The 24,490-nt window shown below is 42.9% G+C and overlaps 1 protein-coding gene across 1 annotated transcript in view; it reads right to left on the minus strand.

Moving 5' to 3' along the window:
• ZYG11B (zyg-11 family member B, cell cycle regulator) overlaps window positions 1–24,490 on the minus strand; it is a gene marked incomplete in the record, with an annotated part of 797,045 nt that overhangs the window by 580,857 nt on the left and 191,698 nt on the right. Inside the window, 1 exon segment of the mRNA XM_044085958.1 lies at window positions 24,200–24,340. Coding sequence (XP_043941893.1) covers window positions 24,200–24,340 — 141 coding nt within the window.

Below are 24,490 nucleotides of genomic sequence, written 5' to 3' on the forward strand. Positions count from 1 at the left end.
GAATGCCTTATGGCTGTCCTTAGTTGAGGAAGTTAATATGGACTCAAGTTTGCTTTGGAGGACTTCACAAGAAGTCTTATTTGTTTGTTTAACCTTAGGACGGAGTGTTTTTTAGGGCTCATTCCCTCTTACTCTTAGACAGTAATTTCTTCCTCTTATTGTGAAGCCTGTTAATGGCAGTTGTCCACCAGGCAGGTTTGCTCTTGATTAAGGGGCTTCTTTTGGTCCTATCAGGTACGGCCCAGTCAATGCAGCTATACTGGTGTTTGTATAAAGCATTGGTGTAGAACCTGGCATAGTTGCCAGTTCCATCTGAGGGGGAGGTGCAGTGAAGCTATTTATACCATCCTGTAAGAGATTATAAGCTGAAGTTTTTTAGTTTACTTGCTGCTGGGGGCATCAAGTGGGATAGTTACTTCAAATTACATTGATTTGTGGTCAGATCTCACCAGGGAAGACCTCACATATTGGTAAGCACTGGAGTCAATGAAGTCGAGGAATCTTTGGGCAAGAGAATTTGAGCAACAGTAATTTATCCAGTCAATGGATGGGAAGTTAAAGTCACCCAAAACCATGGTGTTCAGATGCATCTTTATAGACTCAAGTAGATCCAAATAGGCAGAGTGACTGTCCTGATTCATGTAGGGTGTCCTGTAGCTGGCAATGACTTGAATAGATATCCTACCAATAGAAAAAATGCAGTCATAGGCGCTGTTCTCCAGTAACAATAAAGGTTTTCCTCTTAATAAAACGTGGAAACTCAGTTTCAATAAATTCAAGGTCCAAGTCCAACAGACCACTAGGTAAAACGTTTCAAGACATTTATTTGACAAAAAAAAAACAGATTAAGCGCTTTCATCTCCCATATGGAGACTTCATCAGAATCTGTTACACATACAAATCTTCAGTTTAAATACATCTAAGTAAAACACACAATTTATCTTGACTTCTAATAGGCTGGCCATTAATTGACACCAATTAACATTGAGGTAATGCTGAACCAAACCTTTGGTAATTTACACTTGAATGTTAATACAAAGTTATAGAGGTTCAAACCTAGTGGTCTGTTGGACTTGGACCTTGAATTTATTGAAACTGAGTTTCCATGTTTTATTAAGAAGAAAACCTTTATTGTTACTGGAGAACAGCGCCTATAACTGCATTTGTTCTGTTTGGAAGTTGTGTGCTTTTCAGTTACTAGATATCCTACCAATAGTTAATTGCACCTGAAGTGTCTCCAGGGAATCGTACTGTTTAACCAGTCTGGAGGTGTATTTATCTTTAAAGAATACCGATACACCTCCTCCATTAGTTTTCACGCTTTCAGTTTGTGGTCTGAACGTGTGGAAGGAGGTGTAACCCAGTATGGCTGGGGTGCTCTCCACAGCCTTGAACCAGGTCACTGTGACTGCACAAATGTCTGCGTTTTCCAAGGTAAGGACTGCTTTCAGTGAGTGCAGTTTCATGTTAAGACTCCTAGCATTTAGCAGCATTGTCCTTAAGACACTGCCTAAAATTCGCACTATGGGGATGGCAAGAGCCTTAGCTAGTAGCTGAAATCCCAGGGGTGACAGATGAAGACCATCTCTGGCAAAGCATCAAGGTCTGTTGATTATGTCATTCCAGCCTGATGGACACTGGATCCCCTTAGAATGACACCAGAAACTACGCCAATTATTGAAGTCAATAAAATTCTGTTTGTATTGAGGCATCATCCAAGGTAAAGATAAAATGCTGCTTATGGCTAGGGACATACCTGCCTGAGACGCACAGTCCAAGGGCTGATAGCAGTAATGGCAAATGAATAAAGTTTGACAGAGGATTAACAAAGGACAGTAACTCACACAAATAAACAGAAGCATCAGGGTCTTTAAAAGGGACCTGGTCCTTGGAAAAGTACCAGCTAGAAAAGCTTTTCCATTTACATATGTAGTAGTATTTTTTAGCCTCCTTCAATACCTAATGCACATCCTCAAAAAAGGTGCCAAAAAAGTATCAAAATTCCATCAACCAGCCAGTCAAACTGCAGAGTTTTCAGGTTGAGACATATCATATCAAACAACCCCTATGTCTTGTGTCAGTAAATCAAATCTATGGGGAAGCCTGTGTAATAACCCTTGTCAAGTTTGAAAAGAAGGGATAACCACTTTTGGCAGGGTCAAAAGGGAGTCACCACCACAATCAGGAGTCTTACAGGATCTTTAGAAGAACCCTGGCTATCCGTAGAAAGGCATACTGAAACATGCTCATCCATGAGAATGACAAAGGATTTGTCATCTAGGCCTGTTTGCAAGGAATCCTGGAATATAAATTCTTTAGCTGTCTGTTCGGAGAGGAGACAAACAGCTCTGCTTGAAGTGTTCCCCACAGATGCATCAATCCTTGGAAGTCTCCCAAGTGAAGTTCCATTTGTGAGGGTATGTCCTGGTCCTGCTTAGCTGGTCTGCTACAAGGTTTTGCTTTGACAAAATGTATGAAGCTAGAAGAGTCAAAATGAGTTGATATGCTACCTCTCAGGATTATCATAGCACATCCCGTTTGTTTATGCATCACATCACTGTAGTATTGTCTGTGAATACTTGCAACAAGTCCTGGGGACCAGAGATAATGGAGAGTTTTCAAAGCATTTATCACTGACATCTCACAAACATTTATGTGCTTTTTCTCTGACAAGTCTGTATAACCTTGCACTTAAAAAATAAAATAATTAATGCATTTAAATGGAAAATGTTAAAAAGGTTTGCTTTCTTTTCTATCAGTATGTGTGCTTATGTCTTAAATGATAATTTAATAAAAGTGTTTAAAAAATACAATTTCATCCCAAATTTGTCAAACACTTTCTTATCTCTGTCAGAGGGAATGGGACTAGCAGTAGCAATTTAAGTAGGAGCAGATTTTGATGGGAGATTGTTACAGGGTCTGCTTTATGATTAGAAAACAAGTTTAGGAGTCTGAGGTAACCCACTTGTCAGATGTCCTAGGGACATGAGGTTGACTATCAGATCAACTGCAAGATGTGAGAAGAAAACATTCTCTAAAACCAATAAAACAGGTGGAGCAGCTGCAGATTTAGGGACATCCAACTGTTACAAAGCATATTATGTTTGCAAGAAAATCAGAATTTCATTCGGTCCTCACTAAAAAACTTTATTTTAGGTAAAGTCTCAGAAAAAGATAAGTCTTCTGGAGGGAACTCTGAAGCAACACTTCCTGCAGAATCTGAATCTTCGGTGCAAGAATAAAGTCCTGAAGTACAACATTTCCCCTTCAAGCCCCGCTCTTCTGAATGAGAATCATGATTAGAAAACAAGGGAACTCTCTTTCCTCCTACAGAGGTAGCAGGGAGAGAAAAGGCAGAAATTCAGTTCTTCAGCAAATCCCAGCAAACTTTCTTTATCCAGTGAAACAGAAGTGGAAGACATTTTTTTTTCTCTGTTTTGTTTTTTTTTTTCCCTGGGAACCCCTCTGGAAAAAGACCACCAATAGCAGTCATACCAATCTGAGGCTAAGGGTCCCCTATTCTGACTATCTGAAGGACCCTCACTTGTCCCTTCACTTCTGACTGACAAGAGCGGTTCTCCCTTGCCCGCAGAGGGTATCCTTACAGCAGCAAAGGACGTGTCTATCTCCCAGTCTTTAGTGGCTATAGATGCTACAACACAGGGACTGAGGAAAAAGATAAGTGGTCTGAGAAATCCAGTCCAGTCACAACACAGTCACCCACCAGCAGTTCAGGCATAACTGCAGCAGACCTGATACCCAGAAATTCCATTGCTACTTTGCTGTTCTTCCTTCCCGTCTGCAAGAAGGAGAAATAGACTGGTAACGTCTTCATAGTTTCTGCCAGGGAGGAAGCAATGAAGATGGGAAGCAGAGCCTGAAAAAGTCAGTAATTTTTTCTTCTTTCAGAGGTAAGAGAACCGCTGGCAGTCCTCTAAAACCACACCACCTTTCCCAAACAAAACCCTAAACAAACCTGTAGGAAAAATGTCATACTTTACACAGTTTGTTCACATAAGCATTCATATACAATACCTCGCCTATAAGTAGCGACAGTCCACAACATCAGTTTCCTAGCTAAAAAGTACAAAATCATGGCAGAAAAAAACAAGTTTTCCTCAGAAATAATTTCTGTGGAGGATTTTCCCTATCTGCCCAGACTTGAAGGATTGCTTACACCTTCCAATAGTTCCAGACAGCCCACTGAAGGACAGCACTTTGAAAACAAGAAAGCTCTAAAAGTTGCAATGCTCTAGAGCGTATGTAGGGTGCCATTAAGCATTGAAAATTTGGCTTGTGGTAGTGGGTAAGACCCTATACAGCTCAGACGATTGCAACACTGATCTAGTGTTGAACATAGTTCTTTCTTCCCTCCCACTGAAAAAAATCCTTTATTCAGAAAATTGTGGAGGGTGCCCATTAAGCACTGAAAATTTGGCTAGTGGTTGTGGGTAAGACCCTATATAGCTTAGGCTACTGCAACACTGATCTAATGTTGAACAGACTTCTTCTTTGGACATGTGCTGAGGAGGGAAGCTGGGTATACTGGGAAAAGGATGCTAAGGATGGAGCTGCCAGGTAAGAGGAAAAGAGGAAGGCCTAAGATAAGGTTTATGGATGTGGTGAGAGAGGACATGCAGGTGGTTAGTGTGAAATAGCAATATGCAGAGGACATGAAGAAATGGAAACAGATGATCCGCTGTGGCGACCCCTAACGGGAACAGCCAAAAGAGAAGAAAACTTCTTCATTCCTCCCACTGAAAAAAATCCTTTATTCAGAAAATTGTGCATGAGGAGGAAATATCCTTAACTGGGGAGTTAAAATAAAATTTTCTCATCAGGCTCCGATTCAAAGTGAACAAGTGAAGATACTCGAGATGTATAAATCAAGGCCCTCCTTCTTCAGACTCTGAAGACTCATCATCCTCAGATGAAAAGAGGGATCTTTTTTTTTGAGTATGCTGGCAATGAAGAAAAATGCAAAGATTGAAATGCCTTGAAAAGTCCCCTAGCACTAGCCAGAGTGGAATTTGGTGGGAACAGGAGTTTTGTTTTCTGTGATTTGTTTTTCTTAGGGTGTCTAAGTAAATAGTCATGGATGTCTGAATCTATATAAGGGAGCCAACAACCTTCGCCCACTCTAAAATTTGAGGTATCCTGTCCAAACCTTCCCAATAACTGAAAGCAGTATTCTCCCTTCTCGATAAGACTGACATCTAGTTAAGGAGTATGTGGTGTGTTGCTGACCTTTAGTGGTGTTCTAAACAGCAGCAGCAGAGGAGTTGGGAACCTCAGAGATTGATGATCCCATAACTTGGAAATGGGCACAGCAGAATTATTGGTCTGAGACCAGTACAGAGAGGCCAAAGAAAGGGCTGCTTCAGAATCCTTTTTCGTATACTTTTTCTTCTTTTTTATTGGAAGGGGTCATCTGGTGACAGATCATCGCTTTTAATGGAGGAATGCACAAGGGCCTTTAAGCACTGGTTCTCAAGATGAACATTTAGGCTATTCAGCACATTTTAAATTGCCTCGTGTATAAAAGGACAACAAAACTTGCAAGAGCAGATGCCAGATTACTCACAAACAAAAAGATAAGCTGTGTGAGAATCATTTAAGGGCTTGACCTACCACATGAACACTTCCATTTTCTGCCAGACACAAGAAATTTTAACCACAACTTTTTAGTAAAAAGTAAAAAAGAAGTAAGTCACTCTAATGGTGTAGTAGGATAAAGCCTAGACAACAGGTCAGGGTGACTGACTGGGTGGACACTTATCGATAATGCTCCCTTAGATGAGGCTGCATCGAAAGAGGGGAGTTGCCCTCAATGAAGTAGAGTGTGGGGGTTGGGAAAGTCAGTGGGTAGGGCATAAAAAAGAACCTCAACCTTTAATAGAACCACAGAAGCCGGAGCCCCCAGAATGCCTTTAGGATCCACGACCGCCCCAGAAATACTAGAGTAGTCAGGGGTAAGAGGATGGCTGGCAGAACTCAGTGTGGGCGTTGGGCACTGGGAGCTGGGCCAGAAGGATGAGGTCAAGGATAACAATATTTTTTTTTTTAAAAAGTAAAAAGAATGTCCCTGGAGGGAAATGTATTTGCCCAGACAATTGCAGAACAAAGTCACCATGTAGACAAGTGTCTAAAGTCTTCAAAAGCAAGAAAGTTCTGTGATTGCACCTGTACATCCCCTTTTTATACCATCACTCTTGTACTCTAATGGAGACACAGGTGTGGGAAGGCACACAATTAAGCTTAGGTATACTAGTACAATGTCCAATCCTTAGCAGGATGTATCCTATACAGTTAAAAGCTGCTGTAACAATGATCTAATGATGAACATCAATAGATAGTTACAAATTATCTGTAGCAAAAACATTTCCAAATAGTACAGATATTTATATGGTGACATTCACATTTACAAATATTTACATTACAAAGTTAAACACCAAAAATACTCTGCATAAGAATTTTGATAGGGTTTGACATTCAAATGAGGATGTAAGTAAAAGAAACTGAAATAAAATTAAGTTGCCCAATGGCGATTGTACATTTAAGTATGTTTAATTGTAAGAGCACCACTAATATTTGGTTAAGTAAAAGTGGGTAGTTCATATAGGGTGCAGTCAAAAAAACTGAATCAAGAGTTCTGTGAGTAATAGTGATAATAACTTGCACCTACTTACGGTTTTAATAATGTCATAGAGACAGTAATGCTCGACTAAAAGAGACAAAATCTATGGCTAGATACCAAAGGTACTGAGGGAGACTAAAAATAAATAAATATGTACCTACTGCCTAGACATACTACTTTTGTACATGTGCTGTTGTATGGAATGAAAGACAGAAGTGAAGACTGAGAAAACCTATTTAGTGTGCATTCTTACAATATATCACTGTGGTATGGCACATTAGCAAGACCAGTTAGATAATACATTTGTTTTTGGGGTTGTTTCCATGCATGTGCGCGCACGTGTGGGTGTTAGGAAATTTTTAAATTTTGGTTATGAGATCCATCAGTATTATGTTCCATATATTTGCTACACAGAGAAAACAGAATCTCTATGGTGATCTAACTTCTCTACTACAGGAAAACTCTGATTTTCAGACCCAAGGTGCCCGATTGAAATATATTTTTGAAATATCTGTTCTAAAGTGGGACATTTGTCAGGTTTACAGGGGACACAGTGCACCACTTTTAGGCTGTGAGAAGCTTTTTTAATGCAATGCAGTGGTGAGTTCTACTTTGATATTTAGTTGCATATTCAGCAATTTTGTTACAAGGGGTGTGTCGGGTGGATGTTATCAGGACAGTGGGGGGCACAGAGGAGACAAGACAGCAGAAAGGATATTGCTGTACGTCTACAAAAGTCCAAGTTTTTAGCTTTAACAACATAAATGATCTATCCATCCTCCCCTTTTTTCCTCATTTTGCACATGGGGTCGGGGTGTTACTTCGGCAGTGACAATCATCTCGAGCCAAGGTTTACACCTCCAGGTGGCTAGCCCTGCCTTGGTAGTTCATTCGTTTAAGTTCATTCATTTAATAACATAAATGATACGCAAGTCGAATTTTATATGCTAGTAAACTATAACATCTAGTCACTTTGTGTTACCTGTTTTATGGCTCATCTGTTTCCCGAGGTAAATTTTACTTCATTTTTCTTCTTTCTGTTATATATTCAGGAGATGCCATGGGTTTATTAAGTTCTCAAGAAAAGGAGACATTTTTGGTAATTTTTGAAGCTGGGTAACTGAGGTAGCACAGCATACTAATGCTGAGTCATCTGCATACTGGATAATTTTGCTAGCCGTCATGGAGATATGTATTTTGTTTTATAAAGATGCAAAACAGAAATGGTCCCAGAACAGATCCCTGGGATATTCCTACTTCTACAGAGGAAAAGGAGGAACTGTAAATGCCAAAGGACACGCTGTGCACGTGGAACAAGAAAGCTCTAAAACCCTAAATACTGTAAAACAGTTAAAAGAAACTGAAGTGGGATCTTTAGAAAATGCAAGGAGCAAATTACACAGAAATAAATGGAAACTGTGTGAATAACACATGTAGAATAATGTTCAGGAAGAGGAGGATGAGCGAGTTTTAAGGCATGACAGGAATTGAGTGGTTTGCATAATACTGGACTGAAAGGCAGTTGTTACAAAGAAAGGTACCGTATGTACTGTATAATGTAAGTAAATGAAAAAATGTTATGTTATGATTTGTATTCTTTTCTATTAATGTATGTGTGCCTATGACTTAAGCGATAATTTAATAAAGGTACTTAATACCTAATTTAGCTATTCCGTTAAGTAGCAGTGAGTGTGAAATTGTATAAAAAGCTATATGATTGAATAGCACTACTCAAATACAGCTAACTGCGAAACAGCATACTGTTGCATAGGAATACGGCTAAGCAGCTAGTATACAGGGTGCTCCCTACTTGGATTGTCTGAGAAAATGAAAACTGGTGCTGTATCTGGATCAACTGGAATTGCCTGTAACGACATCAGTTATGTACACCAATAATTCTTTAGCAGTGTCGCAGGGCTATAAAATAAGAATTAGATTTAACTGGTACAGCTTAGAAAAGTATTTGCTTCATTCTGTAGTACCCAAGACACTCAAGGAATGTGGCAAGTAGCCCATTTGGAAGGACACTGTGCCATGAGTGAAGTCCATCAACTAGAACTGCAGTTAATATTTTAGTAGCTACATTTTCCTACAGGTACTCAATCAGTTCTAGCAACAGTTCTATCAGTTCATGTTCTTGGTCATGCCTCATAAGTGTCATAATCTCTGCCACCCTCATGGTGATGCAACTGAACCACACCTCATGTCCCACTGTGGACGTCTGGGGAAAAAAAAAAGGTGGCAACCCAAACCTTGCACCAGCAGGGATGGCAAATGGGTTTTTCAACAGAAAGGAACTATCCAGCATCATAAACTGACACATACGTGGTGACAACAAGGAAATGCTCCTCTGGGAAACAGCCCACAGTACCTCACTAAATGAGCCAAATAAAGGGTTCAACACAAACAGATGACTCATAACAGAATGGAAAATCTATAACAAACCTCATTTTCATATGCAGGAGGTTGGATTGCTGCAAACAGTTCTCTGTGAAACTTGCCTTCTGGTTGACTTAGCATGGTTCCCCAAAGGGTTAAGTCTTCCTGAAGCTTTGGCATCCTTCTCTGCTTCTGAGATCATCTCCTCATCTAAGCTGGTCTAGAGGAGGGAGAGGGGAAATGATGGCTGAAAGCTACCACAGATCATCCACTGTGGTAAATCAATCCATCCATCCTCAACCCCTTTTCCCATTTTGCACATGGGGTTGGGGTGTTACTTCCGAAATGACAATCATTTCAAGCCAAGGTTTACACTGCTGGGTGGCTAGCCCTGTTGTGGTAATTCATTTGCACCACGCAATTGTGAGCACACACACCTATGGCCAATTTAGAGTGTCCAATCCACCTACTGCATGTCTTTGGAATGTGGGAGGAAACTGGAGGACCCGGAGGAAACCGACATGACCACGGGGGATGCCATGCAGACTCCGTGCACGAAGCATTCCAGCTGAGAACTGAACCGGAGAACCTCTTGCTGTGAGGCGACAATGTTAACTACTGTACCACTGCGGCCACCCCACAGTGGTAAATATTAACATATTAAAACTTTCATATCAAAAAGTTAAATGGTTGACAATTTACATGAAAACAAACATTAATAACATAGCATGAGTTTGGTGTGCAGTACATAATGTGGCTGTAGTACAAAAAGTGTTGTGATTACACTCCAAATTCTCCAATCATGTCTAGTTTATTAAGTGTTTGAGACACAGATGCCTTGAAATTCAACTCAACAGTTAAACTTGACAGGTGAATCTTGGCATATGTGTTTAGAACACATAAGTTATGATCAAAAACATTATCACACTTCTTTGTTATGCATGGAGTTTTTATCTGCTCCATGTACTAAGACTTGAGGGGGGGGTAAAGTGTTGGATCATGAAGTGTTTTACTGGCTTTGAACGCCAGTAAAGTGCTTCACACTGTCAAACAACAGCACAGTTCCCAACTTCTTTGCTTAAGAATTCTGGAGAAACCCTAAAAATAATTGGGGGGGGGGGTAAAGGATCAAAATGAGGGCATTTTTTTAATATTTCTCTTACTCGGTTAAGAAGTTACTAAATCAACAGGTTTGGCATTAATATGCACTTTCTAAAAATAAGAAGTATGAAACTCTAACTTCTGGCATTACCAACTGACCGTCAGTCAGTCTAGCATTACTGACAGACTGTAATGATAAGTGATTTAACAGAAAATAAAAAAAAAAATTAGGAAGGACAGAGCATATGAGACAAACTCAGGGAAAGGTGGCAGAAACAAAGCTGTTTTTGCTGCTATTCTTTGCCAACTGGCACTGTCTTCCTAGTGCAAAACCCTATCGTAAGAGTGTTTGGTTAAACACATTCCAAAGCACTTATGATCAGGTCTCACTCTAGGGAAGCAGTTAACAAGTTCATTTTTTTTCTGATATCAGAGCACAACCTCAATGTTCCATACACTTCAAACTTGTTAAGCATCTTTCTGATGCAAGTAAGGTATTTAACAGTATCTTTCAAAGCTGCTCAACAATAGTCTAACACTAGAGCAAACACTGTCAGAGTTTAGATGTAAAAGCTGCAATACATTTTATGTTGCCACACGTTCTGTGTGTGTGGGGGGGGTGCAAGGTAAAGTGTACTGTTCCTTTTTAAAGCTTTTACAGCATCAGATACACTATTGGATGCTGTCTGTTTGGCTGTGGGAAGTGTGCTACAACATCTTATGCTACTAAACTTTTTTTCCTATCTGTCTTATAGTACACAGGAGACAACTACAAAGTCCTGCACAACTGCATTAAGTGTATTACAGCTTTCAAAGCTGTAAAACACTTGGTTCTCCTGCCATTTCCCCTTCCTTCACAGTGTAAATGGCAACACGTGAAGTAGGCAAAGCTCAACAAAGTTATGACCTGGTGTCTCTAATTATAAACAAGTAGTTAATATATTCTCAAAACAGATGTCAATATTTACTTCTCAAGCTTCACTAAGCTCTGTGCTCTGCTCTGAATGTGAATTTCTTGACATCCAGACAATATCCCAGGATGCCTTCTAAATAGCATAAAACATGACCTATCAGAGCCTCTGGAATTACTATTTAACTGTGGCCTCCAAACAGGCATCGTTCATAAAGGTGGGCCAACTACAGACCCACAAGTCTCACTAGTCTTATATGTAAAGCCATGGAAACAATCATGGAGATGATTGGAGACAAAGTAAACCTCCAGACACTGGAACTAACCCAGTTTGGTTTTGTCAAGGGCAGATCATGCCTACTCAACCTAGTGGACTTCTTTGAGAAGGTCACCAAAGCAATGGATGACGGCAAAATCATTCACACTGCCTACCTTGACCTGGCCAAGGCACTTGACACAATAGTCCACTCGGGCACTGTTGACAAACTCAAGAGATTAGGTACAAATCTGTATGTCACTTGATGGATAGCCAACTGGCTCACAGACAGGACCCAGGAAGTTAGAAAGTACAGTTTTGTACCTACCATAAATGTAGATGTTCGAGGATTCCATTGCTGCAGTCCTTACTATTGGGTATAGTCCGCATCCAGTCGGCCCGAATACCAGAGTATAAGGCTGACGTCGGTCAGGGCGCATTAGACTGACGCCAGTACGTCAGGGTACTAATGCATGACCGCGCCATATCCTCAGTCTTTTCTTGCCCCAGATGTCAGAAGACCCTAAAAGACAAGGCCCAAAATACCTGCACCAAAACATGAACAATATATACAAAAATATAAGCAGGTAAATCACCTACACAACCACCCCTAAACACAGAGGGAAGGACGGAGGTAAATTGGACTGCAGCAATGGAATCCTCGAACATCTACATTTATGGTAGGTACAAAACTGTACTATGTTCTTCGTCTTCCATTGCTGCAGTCCTTACTATTGGGTAGAATCCCAAAGCAGAGGTAAGGGAGGCTGGCAAATCATAAAGAAGTAGGAGCTGACAACATGCCTTGCAAAACAGCTGTGGCAAAACCAGCCCTAGACTTAGAGTAGAGAGGAAGGTGATAATGCTTAGAGAAAGTATGCACTGAACTCCAAGTAGCTGCTTCCAAAATATCCTTAGTTGCCACCCCCCGTAGAAATGTTGTTGAAGTGGCAGTAGCCCTAGTGGAATGAGGCCTAATCCCAGCTGGAACCTCCTTGCCATGATGGGAATAACAAAATGCAATGCAAAAGCCAATCCACCTAGAAATAGTTTGTTTTGACACAGGCTTGCCCTGAACTCAAAGCAAAAGAAACAAACAACTGCTGAGACTGCCTAAAATCCTTAGTCCTGCTTAAGTAATAACGCAATTGCCTGTGTACATCTAAAGTATGCAAAATCTTCTCCCTTTATTTTGGGGGTCTGCATAAAAGGTAGGCAAATGAATAGTTTGGTTTAAAGCCACACTAGAAACCACCTTAGGCATAAAGGAAGGATTAGTACGTAATGATACCCTATCCTTATGGAAAATCAAAGGGCTCGACTGCCATAAGGGCCTGTAACTCAGACACCCTTCTTGCAGAAGTAATAGCCAACAAAAAAGCAGTCTTCCATGACAAATATTTCAATTCAGCAGTAGCCGCAGGCTCAAAAGGTTGTAGAGTAAGTTTTTCCAACACAAAATTGAGATCCCAAGCAGGAGTAGGAGCTCTACGTGGGGTCTTATATTCTTAGCCCTCTAAGAAACTGCTTGAACAAGGGATGCGAAAACAATGGTGGGTCACAATCATAGTGAGCTGAGATTGCTGCAGCATGAATCTTGATGGAAGAGAAGGATAGACCCTTGTCCAGTAACTCAGTAAGATATTGAAGAGCCATACTCAAATTAGGCTCAGAAATCTCCAAATTCTTTGCTTTACTCCAAAATAAAAATCTCTTCCATTTTGCTGCGTACACTTTCCTTGTACTAGGTCTTCTAGCTTCCATAATCACATTTAAAACTTGTTGAGGAAGTTGAGACCTGCTGTGTTTCAACACAGAATATGCCAGGCTGTCAGAGGAAGAGAGTGAAGCTTGACATTGAGCAGATGACCGTCCTGCTGGGATAACAGATGTGGAATCAAAGGTTAAGGCCATGGAGGCTTCTTTACCAGACTCCGTAGTAGAGGGTACCAGTGTTGCCGAGGCCAATCTGGAGCTATCAAAATCATCCTTGGCCTGTCCTGTCTGACCTTTAACAGTACCTTTGAAAGAAGAGGCAGAGGTGGAAAGGCATACAGATGAAGGTTTGTCCAACTGAAAGACAGAGCATCCACTTTCCAAGCTGTGTGATGAAACCCCTTTGTGCAAAACTGTGGCAGCTGGTGGTTTAGTGGAGAAGCGAACAGATCTATGTCTGGAGTTCCCCATGACACTGTCAATTTCTGAAATACATGAAGATCCAGTTTCCACTTGTGGGGATCCATGATTTGTCTGCTTAACACATCTGCTAAGGAGTTCTGTGCTCCTGGCAGAAACCTTGCCTGAAGAGTTAAGTGCAAGCGTAGCGCAGTCTCCAATAAAATCATTGCATGCCTGCATAGAGGATAAGAATGTGTTCCCCCTTGTTTGTTGAAGTACCACATGACAGTTGTGTTGTCTGTTAGAATCAACACCTGCCCTGGAAGAAGTAACTCCTTGAAAGCCAGAAATGCGAACTGGACTGCTAACATCTCCTTTATGTTGATATGTAGATGCTGTAGTCTGGCAGGCCACTTGTCTTGTATCCACTTTGCATTTAGATGAGCTCGCCAAGCAATGTCTGAGGCATCTGTCGGTAAAATCTGACTCGCCTCTGGCCGGGTCACAGAGAGTCCCTTGTTTAGGTGACATTCCTGAGCCCACCACAAAAATACTCTTTGAAGGCAAGGTATTATTTGAATGACAGTGTCTAAATCCTGGCAGTGCTGTGTCCATACATTTTTGAGATACCATTGTAACTTCCTCATATGCAGTTTGGCATTGGGAAGCACCAGAATACAAGATGCCATGAACCCTAATGCTGGAAGGACTGTCTCTGCAGTCAGCACGGACTGATGAGATAGTTGATGGAAGTAAAGTGACAGACTCTTTCGTTTGTCCGGGGTTAAAAAGGCCATCTGGGCTGCTGTATTCAGTCTCACACCCAGAAAGCACATGTGTTGAGAGGGTACTAGACTGGACTTTATTTCGTTCACAGAATACCCTAGGCATCTTAGCACTGCTATAAGATATTCCAGATGCTGTAGAAGGTCTTCCGTTTCTTGAGCCAGAATCAGGCAGTCGTCTAAATAAGGATAGATTTGAAGTCCTTGTAGCCTGAAGTAAGCTATCACTGGAGCCAGAACCTTTGTGAATACTCTGGGCGCAGTAGATAAGCCAAAGGGCAATGCAGAGAACTGATAATGAGAATCTCCAGCTTGAAACTGCAGATACTTCCTGTAACTTAGCCTGATATGCACATGAAGGTAAGCTTCCTTGAGATCTAAAGTTACCATCCAGTGATCTTTGCCCAGCAGGGGTAAAAGCTGTTGTAACGTCAACATCTCGAACTTGGGAATGTCCAGATAAGTGTTGAGGAGAGATAAATCCAAAAGCAGTCTCCACGTGTTCCCCTTCTCTGGTACTAGGAACATGCGAGAATAAAATCCTAGGCCCCTTTTTGACACAGGGACTGGTAGAATGATGTCCAACACCCATCTGTCTTGAGTAATTAAATCCCAAATTCCTTTGAAAAGAGACAGGTGTCCTTCCAAAGGAGCTGCCAGACGAGAATCTACTGGCAGCTGAAAAGGCAGGTCATTGGGTCTGTTTACGAAAGGACTGACCCCTGCCCTCACCAGAAGTCTGAGCAGGTGAACTCCCTGTTCTAGGCCTAAAAGAACCTTGAGCCCTGCCCCTACCACGTCTAGACCTACCCCTAGACTGGGAATCATAAGCAGGATATGTCCACCCCTTAGCAGGCCAATTTCTACTAAACTTCGGTGGCTGTACCTGCAAAAAATCTTTAACAGTTTGCATAGACTTAGCTTTGTCCTCCATTTTCTTCAATACTGCTTCCACAGATGAACCAAACAACACATCAGACTGTAAAGGAGCATCCAAAAGCCTTGTCTTAACATGCTCAGCCAAATTTTGATCCCTCAACCAGGCATGCCTGCGAAGAACAGAACTAGTGGCAGCCACCCTCGAGGAGGCCTGCACAGCATCAAAACCACATTGCAAAGAATGCTTGCCCACTTGTTCAGACACATAAACTAAATCCAGCAAGTCTTTACAATCAATACCTTCCGCCAAAGCATCCACCTTAGATTTCAATTGTGAAAGGAGATAATTTTGATATTTCAGCATGTGAAACTGACAATTTAACGCTCTCATGGCTAGAGTGGAAGAAGTATACACTTTCTTACCCCACCTATCTAATGCCCTTGCCTCTTTGTCAGTGGGAACAGGATTCTTAACCACAGAGGCCTTAACACCTTTAGGCCCCTGAGAAACAGTTTCTGGGTCCGCCCTAGGACTCTTAAACAAATATTTATGAGCTTCGGGCACCCTATAGTACCTATCAGGTTTAACAGGAGCAGGAGGCAAAGAATCAGGGTTCAGGGAAGCCTCTGCAAAAACATCTTCCACCACATTCAACACAGGCGGTATAGCTAAGGGCCTATGCTGGGGTAAAAACAAGAATTCCCTAAGCCTCTTCCTGGAATCAGAGTAATCCTGGCCTTCCCATTTAAAGTGCTCCCCCCAAACACTAATCTGGCACAGTCTAACCTCCTCTTAATAGTGCGTTTGTTAAACCTAGTACAAGAGCGGCAACCAACAACGTCGTGCTCAGGCCCTAAACAAGGTATACACAATGTATGGTAATCCCTATGAGGTATTTGTTTCCCACAAGAAATACAGTTATTCACTTTTTCTGACATCCGGTTAAATACTGAGGCAAGAAAAAACAAAAATGTTCCCCAACGGGGTACTTAGCCAACTCCGATTCGGTCTGAAACTCCGGTTTCGGAAATATTTCAGAACGCCAACCTGCACTCGCAAAATTGCTTCTGCATCGGACAGCGCGGCAAAAAAGACTGAGGATATGACGCCGGTCATGCGCATTAGTACCCTGACGTACTGACGTCAGTCTAATGCGCCCTGACCGACGTCAGCCTTATACTCTGGTATTCGGGCCGACTGGATGCGGACTATACCCAATAGTAAGGACTGCAGCAATGGAAGACGAAGAACATCTGGGGAATCCACCTCTACAAATAGGCTAGTCACAAGTGGAGTCCCTCAGGGATTAGTTCTTGAACTGCTCCTTTTTGGCATTTACTTCTCAGAAGTCAAGGTCAATGTCAGTGGTCTCTGGCTGACAAAATTTGCAGATGATTGCAAATTAGGAGCTATCACCGAATCTCACACTGACACAAATGTTCTCTAGGAGAGGCTGGCAAAAACAACTGGTGTCAGAGCCATGGACTAAAACTAAATGCCAAGAAATGCATAATAGCATCCTTTGGGAAGTCATCCATCCCTGGTAACTATCATATTGACAACACACCCCTTTGAGTTGACCCAGTAATCAGGGACATAGGGACACACATAGACAGTAAACTAGCCTTTGACCGTCACATGTCTACAGTTGTGAGGAAGTCATTATATGTTGCTCAACTTATAAACAAAGGTATGGCAACTAAGTTTAAGGAAGTCATTGTTACACTGTATTCAGCATTCATCAGACCTATCATCGAGTACAATGCCCCCTTTTGTATGCAACTAACCAGGCATATACAACAACTGGAACATCCACACAGGTTCCTCACTAAAAGAATACAGGGCGTAAGTAAAATGTCTTGTGTAGACCACCTCAAGGCCCTATCCCTGTATTCTGTCTCATACAGACTTTTGAGGGGAGATCTACGCATGGCATACAGGGCATTGTCAGACCCTACTCTGATGGACCTCCTGCATATCCACAAAACAAACAGCACCAGAAATAGAAGTTATGTCCTTACCATAACGTTCCATGTGGAGTGTTCATCTCGCCTTTGTTCTTACACATGGGTTCGGAGCCGATCCTCGGCTCCGTGCGCTCTTGCAAGCTCTGCATCGAGAAGAAGCTCGAGACAATCTAATACCCACAATCCCCCTCTGCCTTTACCTCAGATCTAGTTTGCAAGCAAACCAATCTCCAGAGAGAGCACATTCATGCTTACATCACATATGCACAGAAATAAGAGTCTATACATAACTATATATATAAAAGAACAAATAGACATATATATATATATATATATATATATATATATATATATATATATATATATATATATATATGCCAACTATGTACACAACATCTGCAAGCAGTAGCAGAATGCTCGCCAGGCATCAAAGAACGTTCTTCTTAAGGGGGAGGTGGGAATGTAAGAACAAAGCGAGATGAACACTCCACATGGAACGTTATGGTAAGGACATAACTTCTATATGTGATAGTGTTCAATCTCGCCGTTTGTTCTTACACATGGGTAGCGTCCCTAGCTCCTTGTTCCTGAGGAACTCACGGAAGGACGTTCTTGAGCACAGTGGAACCAAAGGTTGCCCTGTCCCTAGAAGCCTTGTCTACCTTATAATGAGAAATGAATGTATGTGGCTTAGACCAAGTAGCAGCCGCACAAATAGCGTCTAGTGGTAGGCGGGCTGCATGAGCCAGAGATGTAGACACTGACCTTGTGGAATGTCCTTTGGGTTTGTGTGAGAGAGTTAGATTTGAGGAATCATAGACATAGATTATACAATCCGTTAGCCACTTAGAAAGAGTTCTTTTGGTAACCGCTAGTCCTTTCCTGCTATCAGCAAAGGCCACAAAAAGTTGATCAGTTTTTCTGTGATCTTTTGTTCTATCCAAGTAAAATCTTAGTTGTCTGTGTACATCTAATTTGTGCAACATATACTCCATCTTGTTGGAGTGATTTTTGAAGAAAGTGGGTAATTCAATGGACTGATTAATATTGTTAATAGAACACACTTTAGGGAGGAAGGATGAATTAGTTCGAAGAGAAACTCTGTCAGAGTGAAAGATCAAATAAGGGTGCTTGATGGAGAGAGCCTGAAGTTCAGATACTCGCCTAGCGGAAGTAATGGCTACCAAAAAGAGAGTCTTCCAGGACAAAAATTTTAATGGGCAAGAAGAAGCAGGTTCAAAGGGGGGCAACATTAATTTAGATAACAACAAGTTTAGACTCCAAGGTGACGTAGGAGATCTGACTGGTGGTCTAATATGAAAAACCCCTTTTAAAAAGGCTTTGCAAAGTCTGTGGGCCATAACAGGAGCCCCACCGTCTTCCACATGGAAATTTGAAATGGCAGCCAATTGAACCCTTAGTGTAGCAGGAGAAGCACCCTGATGGAATAAGTCCGTTAAAAACTCTAATATTTTATTCAAAGGAGCCATAAAAGGATCCACTTGCTGTGTATTCGCCCAGAATACAAATCGCTTCCATTTACTAGAATATGTTTTAGTAGTGGAAGCTTTATGAGAAGCCACCAATATATTCCGAACTGCTGGCGAAAGAAGATCAGACCTGGCTAAGTTGGGAATTGGAGCAACCAAGCTGCTAGATGGAGGGACCGGAGCGCGGGATGGGGAACCCCTGACGAGTGAGTCAATAGATCTGGCTCTGGGTCCAGAATCCAGGGTTCCCGAATGCAGTGTGTCTTCAGGAAGGGAAACACAAATTTGACGAGGCCAGAATGGGGCAATGAGGATTATTGTCCTGTGAAGGTTTCTGGCTTTCTGGAGAAACTTCGAAATCAGGGGAAATGGAGGAAATGCGTAAAGGAGTCCCGGGGGCCAGTCGTGAATCAGTGCGTCCCTGGGGACTTCCCCTGGAGGGGGTAATAGGGCAAAGTAGCTCCTGCATTTGGCGTTCATTGGAGACGCAAACAGATCGCAGGAAGGCTGGCCCCACATGCGAAAAATCCTTTTCGCCACTGACTGTTTTAGGGACCACTCGTGCGGTAACAGAATTGCTCTGCTCAGCCTGTCGGCTATGACGTTGGATGACCCCGGGATGTGCGTTGCTATTAGAAAGCGACCCGTGGACTCCGCCCACTGCCAGATTCTCATGGCCTCTCTGCATAGCTGATAGGACTTGGTTCCCCCTTGCTTGTTTATGTACCAGACTACCGACATGTTGTCCGTCTGAACTGCAATAGTTCCTAGAGGAAGAAGGGGAGCAAAGTGTTGCAATGCTAGAAACACTGCCCTCAACTCTAGAACATTGATGTGCAGATTGTACTCCAAATTGGTCCATTCGCCTTGGACTGTCTGTCCCTGAAAGATGCCCCCACCCTATCAGGGAAGCGTCCGTGGTCACCGTAACTGTAGGTGGGTAGCACAAATGGTCTCCCCTTGGAAAGGTTGCACGTTTGAAGCCACCAGTTTAGATGTGTCTTGCATGTTTTCGTTATAAGAATCTCGTGTGTTAGAGGTAGTTGTTGAAACGACCATTGTGCAAACAGTAGCCATTGAAGGACTCTCATGTGCAGCCTTCCCAAGGGTATTGCAATAAGGGAGGCTGACATGAGTCCCAAAACCTTCAGTACCAGTTTTGCTGGAGATTTCCTTGACAAAAGTAGAAGACGTATGTGAGTCTGAAGTGATAGTATCCTTTCCGGAGGAAGTCTTAGAATTAACTGACGTGTGTTTAATTCTGCTCCTATGAACAAAATATTTTGTGATGGCTGAAGCAAGGATTTTCCGAAGTTCACGGAAATTCCTAGGTGAACACACAGTTGAAGAGTAAAGTCTCTGGCCTGTAATAGTTGACGCTGGGTGGTGGCAGAAAGGAGCCAGTCGTCCAGATACGGAAACACCTGGAATCCTTGGCGTCTCAAGTGAGACGCTACCACTGCCATGCATTTGGTGAAGACCCTGGGGCTGAGGTCAGACCAAAGGGCAGGGCTCAAAATTGAAAGTGACTGGCCCCAGCCGGAAGCGCAAATGATCTCTGGATGCCCTGGCCATTTTGAGGTGGTAGTATGCATCTTCTAGATCTATTGAGCACATCCAGTCGCCCTTCTGTAAGAATGGAAGGATCGATTGAAGCGTGACCATTCGGAACTTTTCTTTCCTGACGAAGGTATTGAGGTAGCTTAGGTCCAGGATGGGCTTCCAGTCCCCTGTTTTCTTTGGAACTAAAAGAACCTTGAGTAAGTCCCGAATCCTTGCTGGTCCGCTGGGACTGGTTGGATGACTCTTTTTCTAGCAGCTTTGAAATTTCCATAGCTGCTGGCTCTCGCAGATGGGGCGGTACATCTGGGAGTCTTTTCTTTGGAATGGGATGGGATAGAAAGGGTATGTTGTAACCTCTGGTAACCACGCTTTTACCCACTTGTCTGTAGTTACATTTTGCCAGGCCTGAGGGTATAAAGCTAGCGACCCCGACTGCCTCCAGAGCAGGACAGTCGGGCCTCCTCTCAGGAGTGCTGGAAAGGTTTACCAGGGAGTGTATCCCTGTCACCTTGATGTTGCGGACCCCTCTGCCGCCTGGGCGGCGTCTTCCACCTCTGCCCCCTCCTCTGCCTCTAGAGGGGGCATCTCCCTGTGTGCCTGGGAAAGATCCTTGGGGTTTTCAAACCACATTTTCCACCACGTTGCCCTTTGGGGTACGGTCTGGTTGGGGTGGAAAAACGGACTCCGACAGCAGACAGAGTCTTTCCCTCCTGTTCACACCGGGTAAGGGTCTCCTTTACTTTGGGGCCAAAGGGAGTGGCACCGTCAAATGGGGCATTAGTAAAGGAAGACTTGAAGGCTTCCGCAAAGGAACATAAGCGCATCCAGGATTGTCTGCGAAGAGCAATCGCTGAAGCTGCTGCCCTACTCGAACCTTCGGCTGCGTAGGAAATCAGCCTCATGGACGAGTTCACAATGGATGTAAGGGTATTAAGTTGCGCTGTCACTTTCTCTGAGACAGCAGCATCTGTAGTACCCTGGAGGGTATCTCCCAACTCTTTGACTAGATCCCTCTGTAGACGTGTAAAATGGGTCAAATAGTTCAGGGATCGCATGGAAAAAGCCGCTGAACTAAAAATGCGCTTCCCGTACCTATCCATCGTCCTAGAATCTTTATTAGGGGGATGGACAGATGAGGAAGACTCTGACATCTCCTTTTTCGTGGCCGCTGCCACCATCATAGCGTCCACTGGAACTCCTTTTGTTAAGTAGGTCTTGTCCTGAGGTGCCGTGATGTATTTATTGGGTTTCCTTGGGACTGGTTCCACTGTGTCAGGAGCCTCCCACGCCCTTAGAGCAATTAGTTCCATTAATTCGTCGAAGGGAGGAGTGACCCAGGAGGAAGAAGGGCGAGCACCAAATGCCTTCAGCAAAACTGACTCATCCTCAGAAGGGGGAAGGGACTGCCAGTCACCTCTCTGTTTCAGGATCTCCAATATGTCGAAAAAGAGACATCTTCTGAAGGTGACTTAGGGGACCCTTCTGACTCATCTAAGTCAGTATCAGATGTCAAGGATTCTTGTGGAGAATCCAAGTGTCTCCTCTTACACAATCTTTTCCTAGGGACTTCTTCGTGGGGAGCATCCGAAGAAGCCTCCGAGGAAGAGGGGCACCCTCCAGGGGTGGCTGAGACACTGGTGCCTGACGCTTGGATGTGGCCGTGGGTGCAGAGGAGGATAACGGCCCTTTATGGGGAGGAGAGGTTGCTTCCACTGATGTGGTTGTCTGGGTAGACAACACCTTCCTCATTAGGTCGAACGCCCCCGGGTCCCGCATCGAAGAATCTCCGGTTCGAAGAAATGGGAAGAATCCCCGACACAGGCACCGAAGGCATCGACCCCGAGGACGGAGCAGAATCGATCCGCGCCGAGGCCCCGAGGGGAAGAGTTGGAACCGAAACGTCGGTTCGACTCTCGGCCCCGGAACCAAGGACAGATCGTCGGCTCCGAGACTCCCGTACCGGGTCCGCCGGAGTCGAGGTGAGAGGAACAGACCGAGAAAAGGACGGTTCTGGACCCGAGGGCTCCACAATCAGAAGATCAGCCTCTTCCGGCTCCAAAGACTGAACAGGTCTCGGAGGAGGAATGGATGGAGACACTGGGAGGCCTTCAAGTTTCGACACCAACTGGGTGGAAACCGAAATAAGTTTGGACAGGGCCGAATGCTCCAATAACTTCTGCACCACACGATCCACATCGATATCAGAGAGTTTGGAAGAAGAACGGGTCGAAGGAACCGAAGACGGAGCCGACCTCAATAAGGTCGAAGGAGGGAGCTCCATCACGGTTCCAAGACTCGAGGCTCAGGAACCGATACCAGTTGAACACTCGGCCCAAGTCTGTGGAACCGGTGATCTAACTTTTGCTGAAGAGCTCGGAGCCGATGACTTGGGCTCCGGCGTCTTCGATTCCTTAGAGGATTTGATGCCTGGTCAGAAGCATCCAGAGCCTCCTGAAAAGAAGGTTTTAATAAACCTCTGTCCATGAGTTTCCTGCGCCTATCTGTCATGACCCTCCCACTAAAAGAGTGACAGATAGAACAGTCCTCTTGCAAGTGGAGAGGGCCAAGGCAGCAGACGCAGGAACTATGGTTGTCAGTCACTGACATTTTCTGGCCACACTGACAACGCTTAAATCCTGATTTTACCTTATCAGACATTTTACAAGAAAAAGACAAGTCCAGTATTATAGTCAAATCCGAGAAAAAAAAGTGTCAAATCCGGTTTAAATGTCAAATCCTTTTTAAATTTAAGAAGGGTTGTAGGCCCCGAAAAACTCTAACCGATTAATAAGATTAACGGTACCGAGAATTTAACCCACTCAACACACAACCACTCAGTATATCAAGTTATATCAAATAGAACAAGAAAATCCAATAAAATATAACAAATTAAGTTATATCTTAACTTTAGATGCTCGAGCTAGCTCCCAGCGATGCGAACGCAGCAGCGGCAAACTAGATCTGAGGTAAAGGCAGAGGGGGATTGTGGGTATTAGATTGTCTCGAGCTTCTTCTCGATGCAGAGCTTGCAAGAGGCCGGCACGGAGCCGAGGATCGGCTCCGAACCCATGTGTAAGTACAAACGGCGAGATTGAACACTAACACATTTACCCATTCTAAAGACTTAAACCTTGCCTGTGATATAAACAGGACCTGCTGGAGAGAGAGGTACGTATCCCAGAGACTACCCCCGTCTATGGAACATGCTCCCCATCCATGTGAAGCAGACTCCTTAACCTAATTCAAGTGCAACTTGGACAACTGGATAGGAAACTGGAAATTCATCCCTGGTTTGGCACCTATGTCTCTAATGGACACAGGTAACCTGTAAATGGTTCATCTCCCAGGCCCATGCTTACACTTATCAAAGGTATCGGAACTTGTCAGAGATTTGAGGTACATTGCTAGACTTAAAAAGGTCCTTGTGGCCATTAGCCTAGTGAACACCTATGAACCTATAATCCATTTCTTGAATGCAAAACAGTTTGGTGACAATCAAAGATCTAACAAAAATCCACTACATTAAGAATGCTGGGTTGTCCTACTCCCCAGACAATATAAGAAATCTTAAGCTAGTACCATAATTTCTACCCACTGACTGGTTCCATGCTTGTCAAGGCACCAAATAACCCTCACAGAAAACACTTGCTTAGTTTAACATTTTGTATAAAATCACAATGCAAAAAAACGTAATTTAACTGTAAAAATATGTTTTCTGTAATGAATACACCCTATAATAACACTTATAAGGAAAGGTGAGCTGGTAACCCCTACTTAATTCAAAAGTACTGATATAATTGGATGCCACCCCCTTCCTTTACAAATAGTATTATGACAAATAGTAAAATGACAAATGCCCTTTTCTGATATTGTTGATTGGGAATAAGTTTACATCAGGAGGTGTACAGTACACATGTATACTGTGCTCATGATTTACAATATGCAAGATCCAGCGTTATTCCCAATCACTATACACAGAAAGCAAGAACTGTGTTGTATTTAAAGGAAATGTTGAGTCATTTGCACTCCACACAACAGCTACATAATAAATCAACCAGTAATCTTTGTCATTTGAAATAAATCATTGCAACATCAGCAAAAAAGAAAGGCCACCTTTAAAATTTCAGGTTTTGGTTTATCCATGTCATGTGTCAGGCTGAAAAGATGAAACAGAGCTTCTCTTACAAAGAATGACCGATCACTGTAGCGTCTTAGAGCTTCTGAGATTTGGGTTTCATTCACTTCACCTGATACCTACACAAAATAATAGCAAAACAAATGTATCAGTTTACAACTAATTTAGTCTTGCAAAAAGGTGTAAAACTCTAAAATGTTTGACCCTGCACTATACATCATCTGTACAGAATGTCTGCAATTGTCAACACTGAAATTTAATTATGCCAA

Source organism: Protopterus annectens, chromosome 10.part0 (assembly GCF_019279795.1).
Source record: "Protopterus annectens isolate FY-2018-M chromosome 10.part0, PAN1.0, whole genome shotgun sequence".
Classification (NCBI taxonomy): domain Eukaryota; kingdom Metazoa; phylum Chordata; order Ceratodontiformes; family Protopteridae; genus Protopterus; species Protopterus annectens.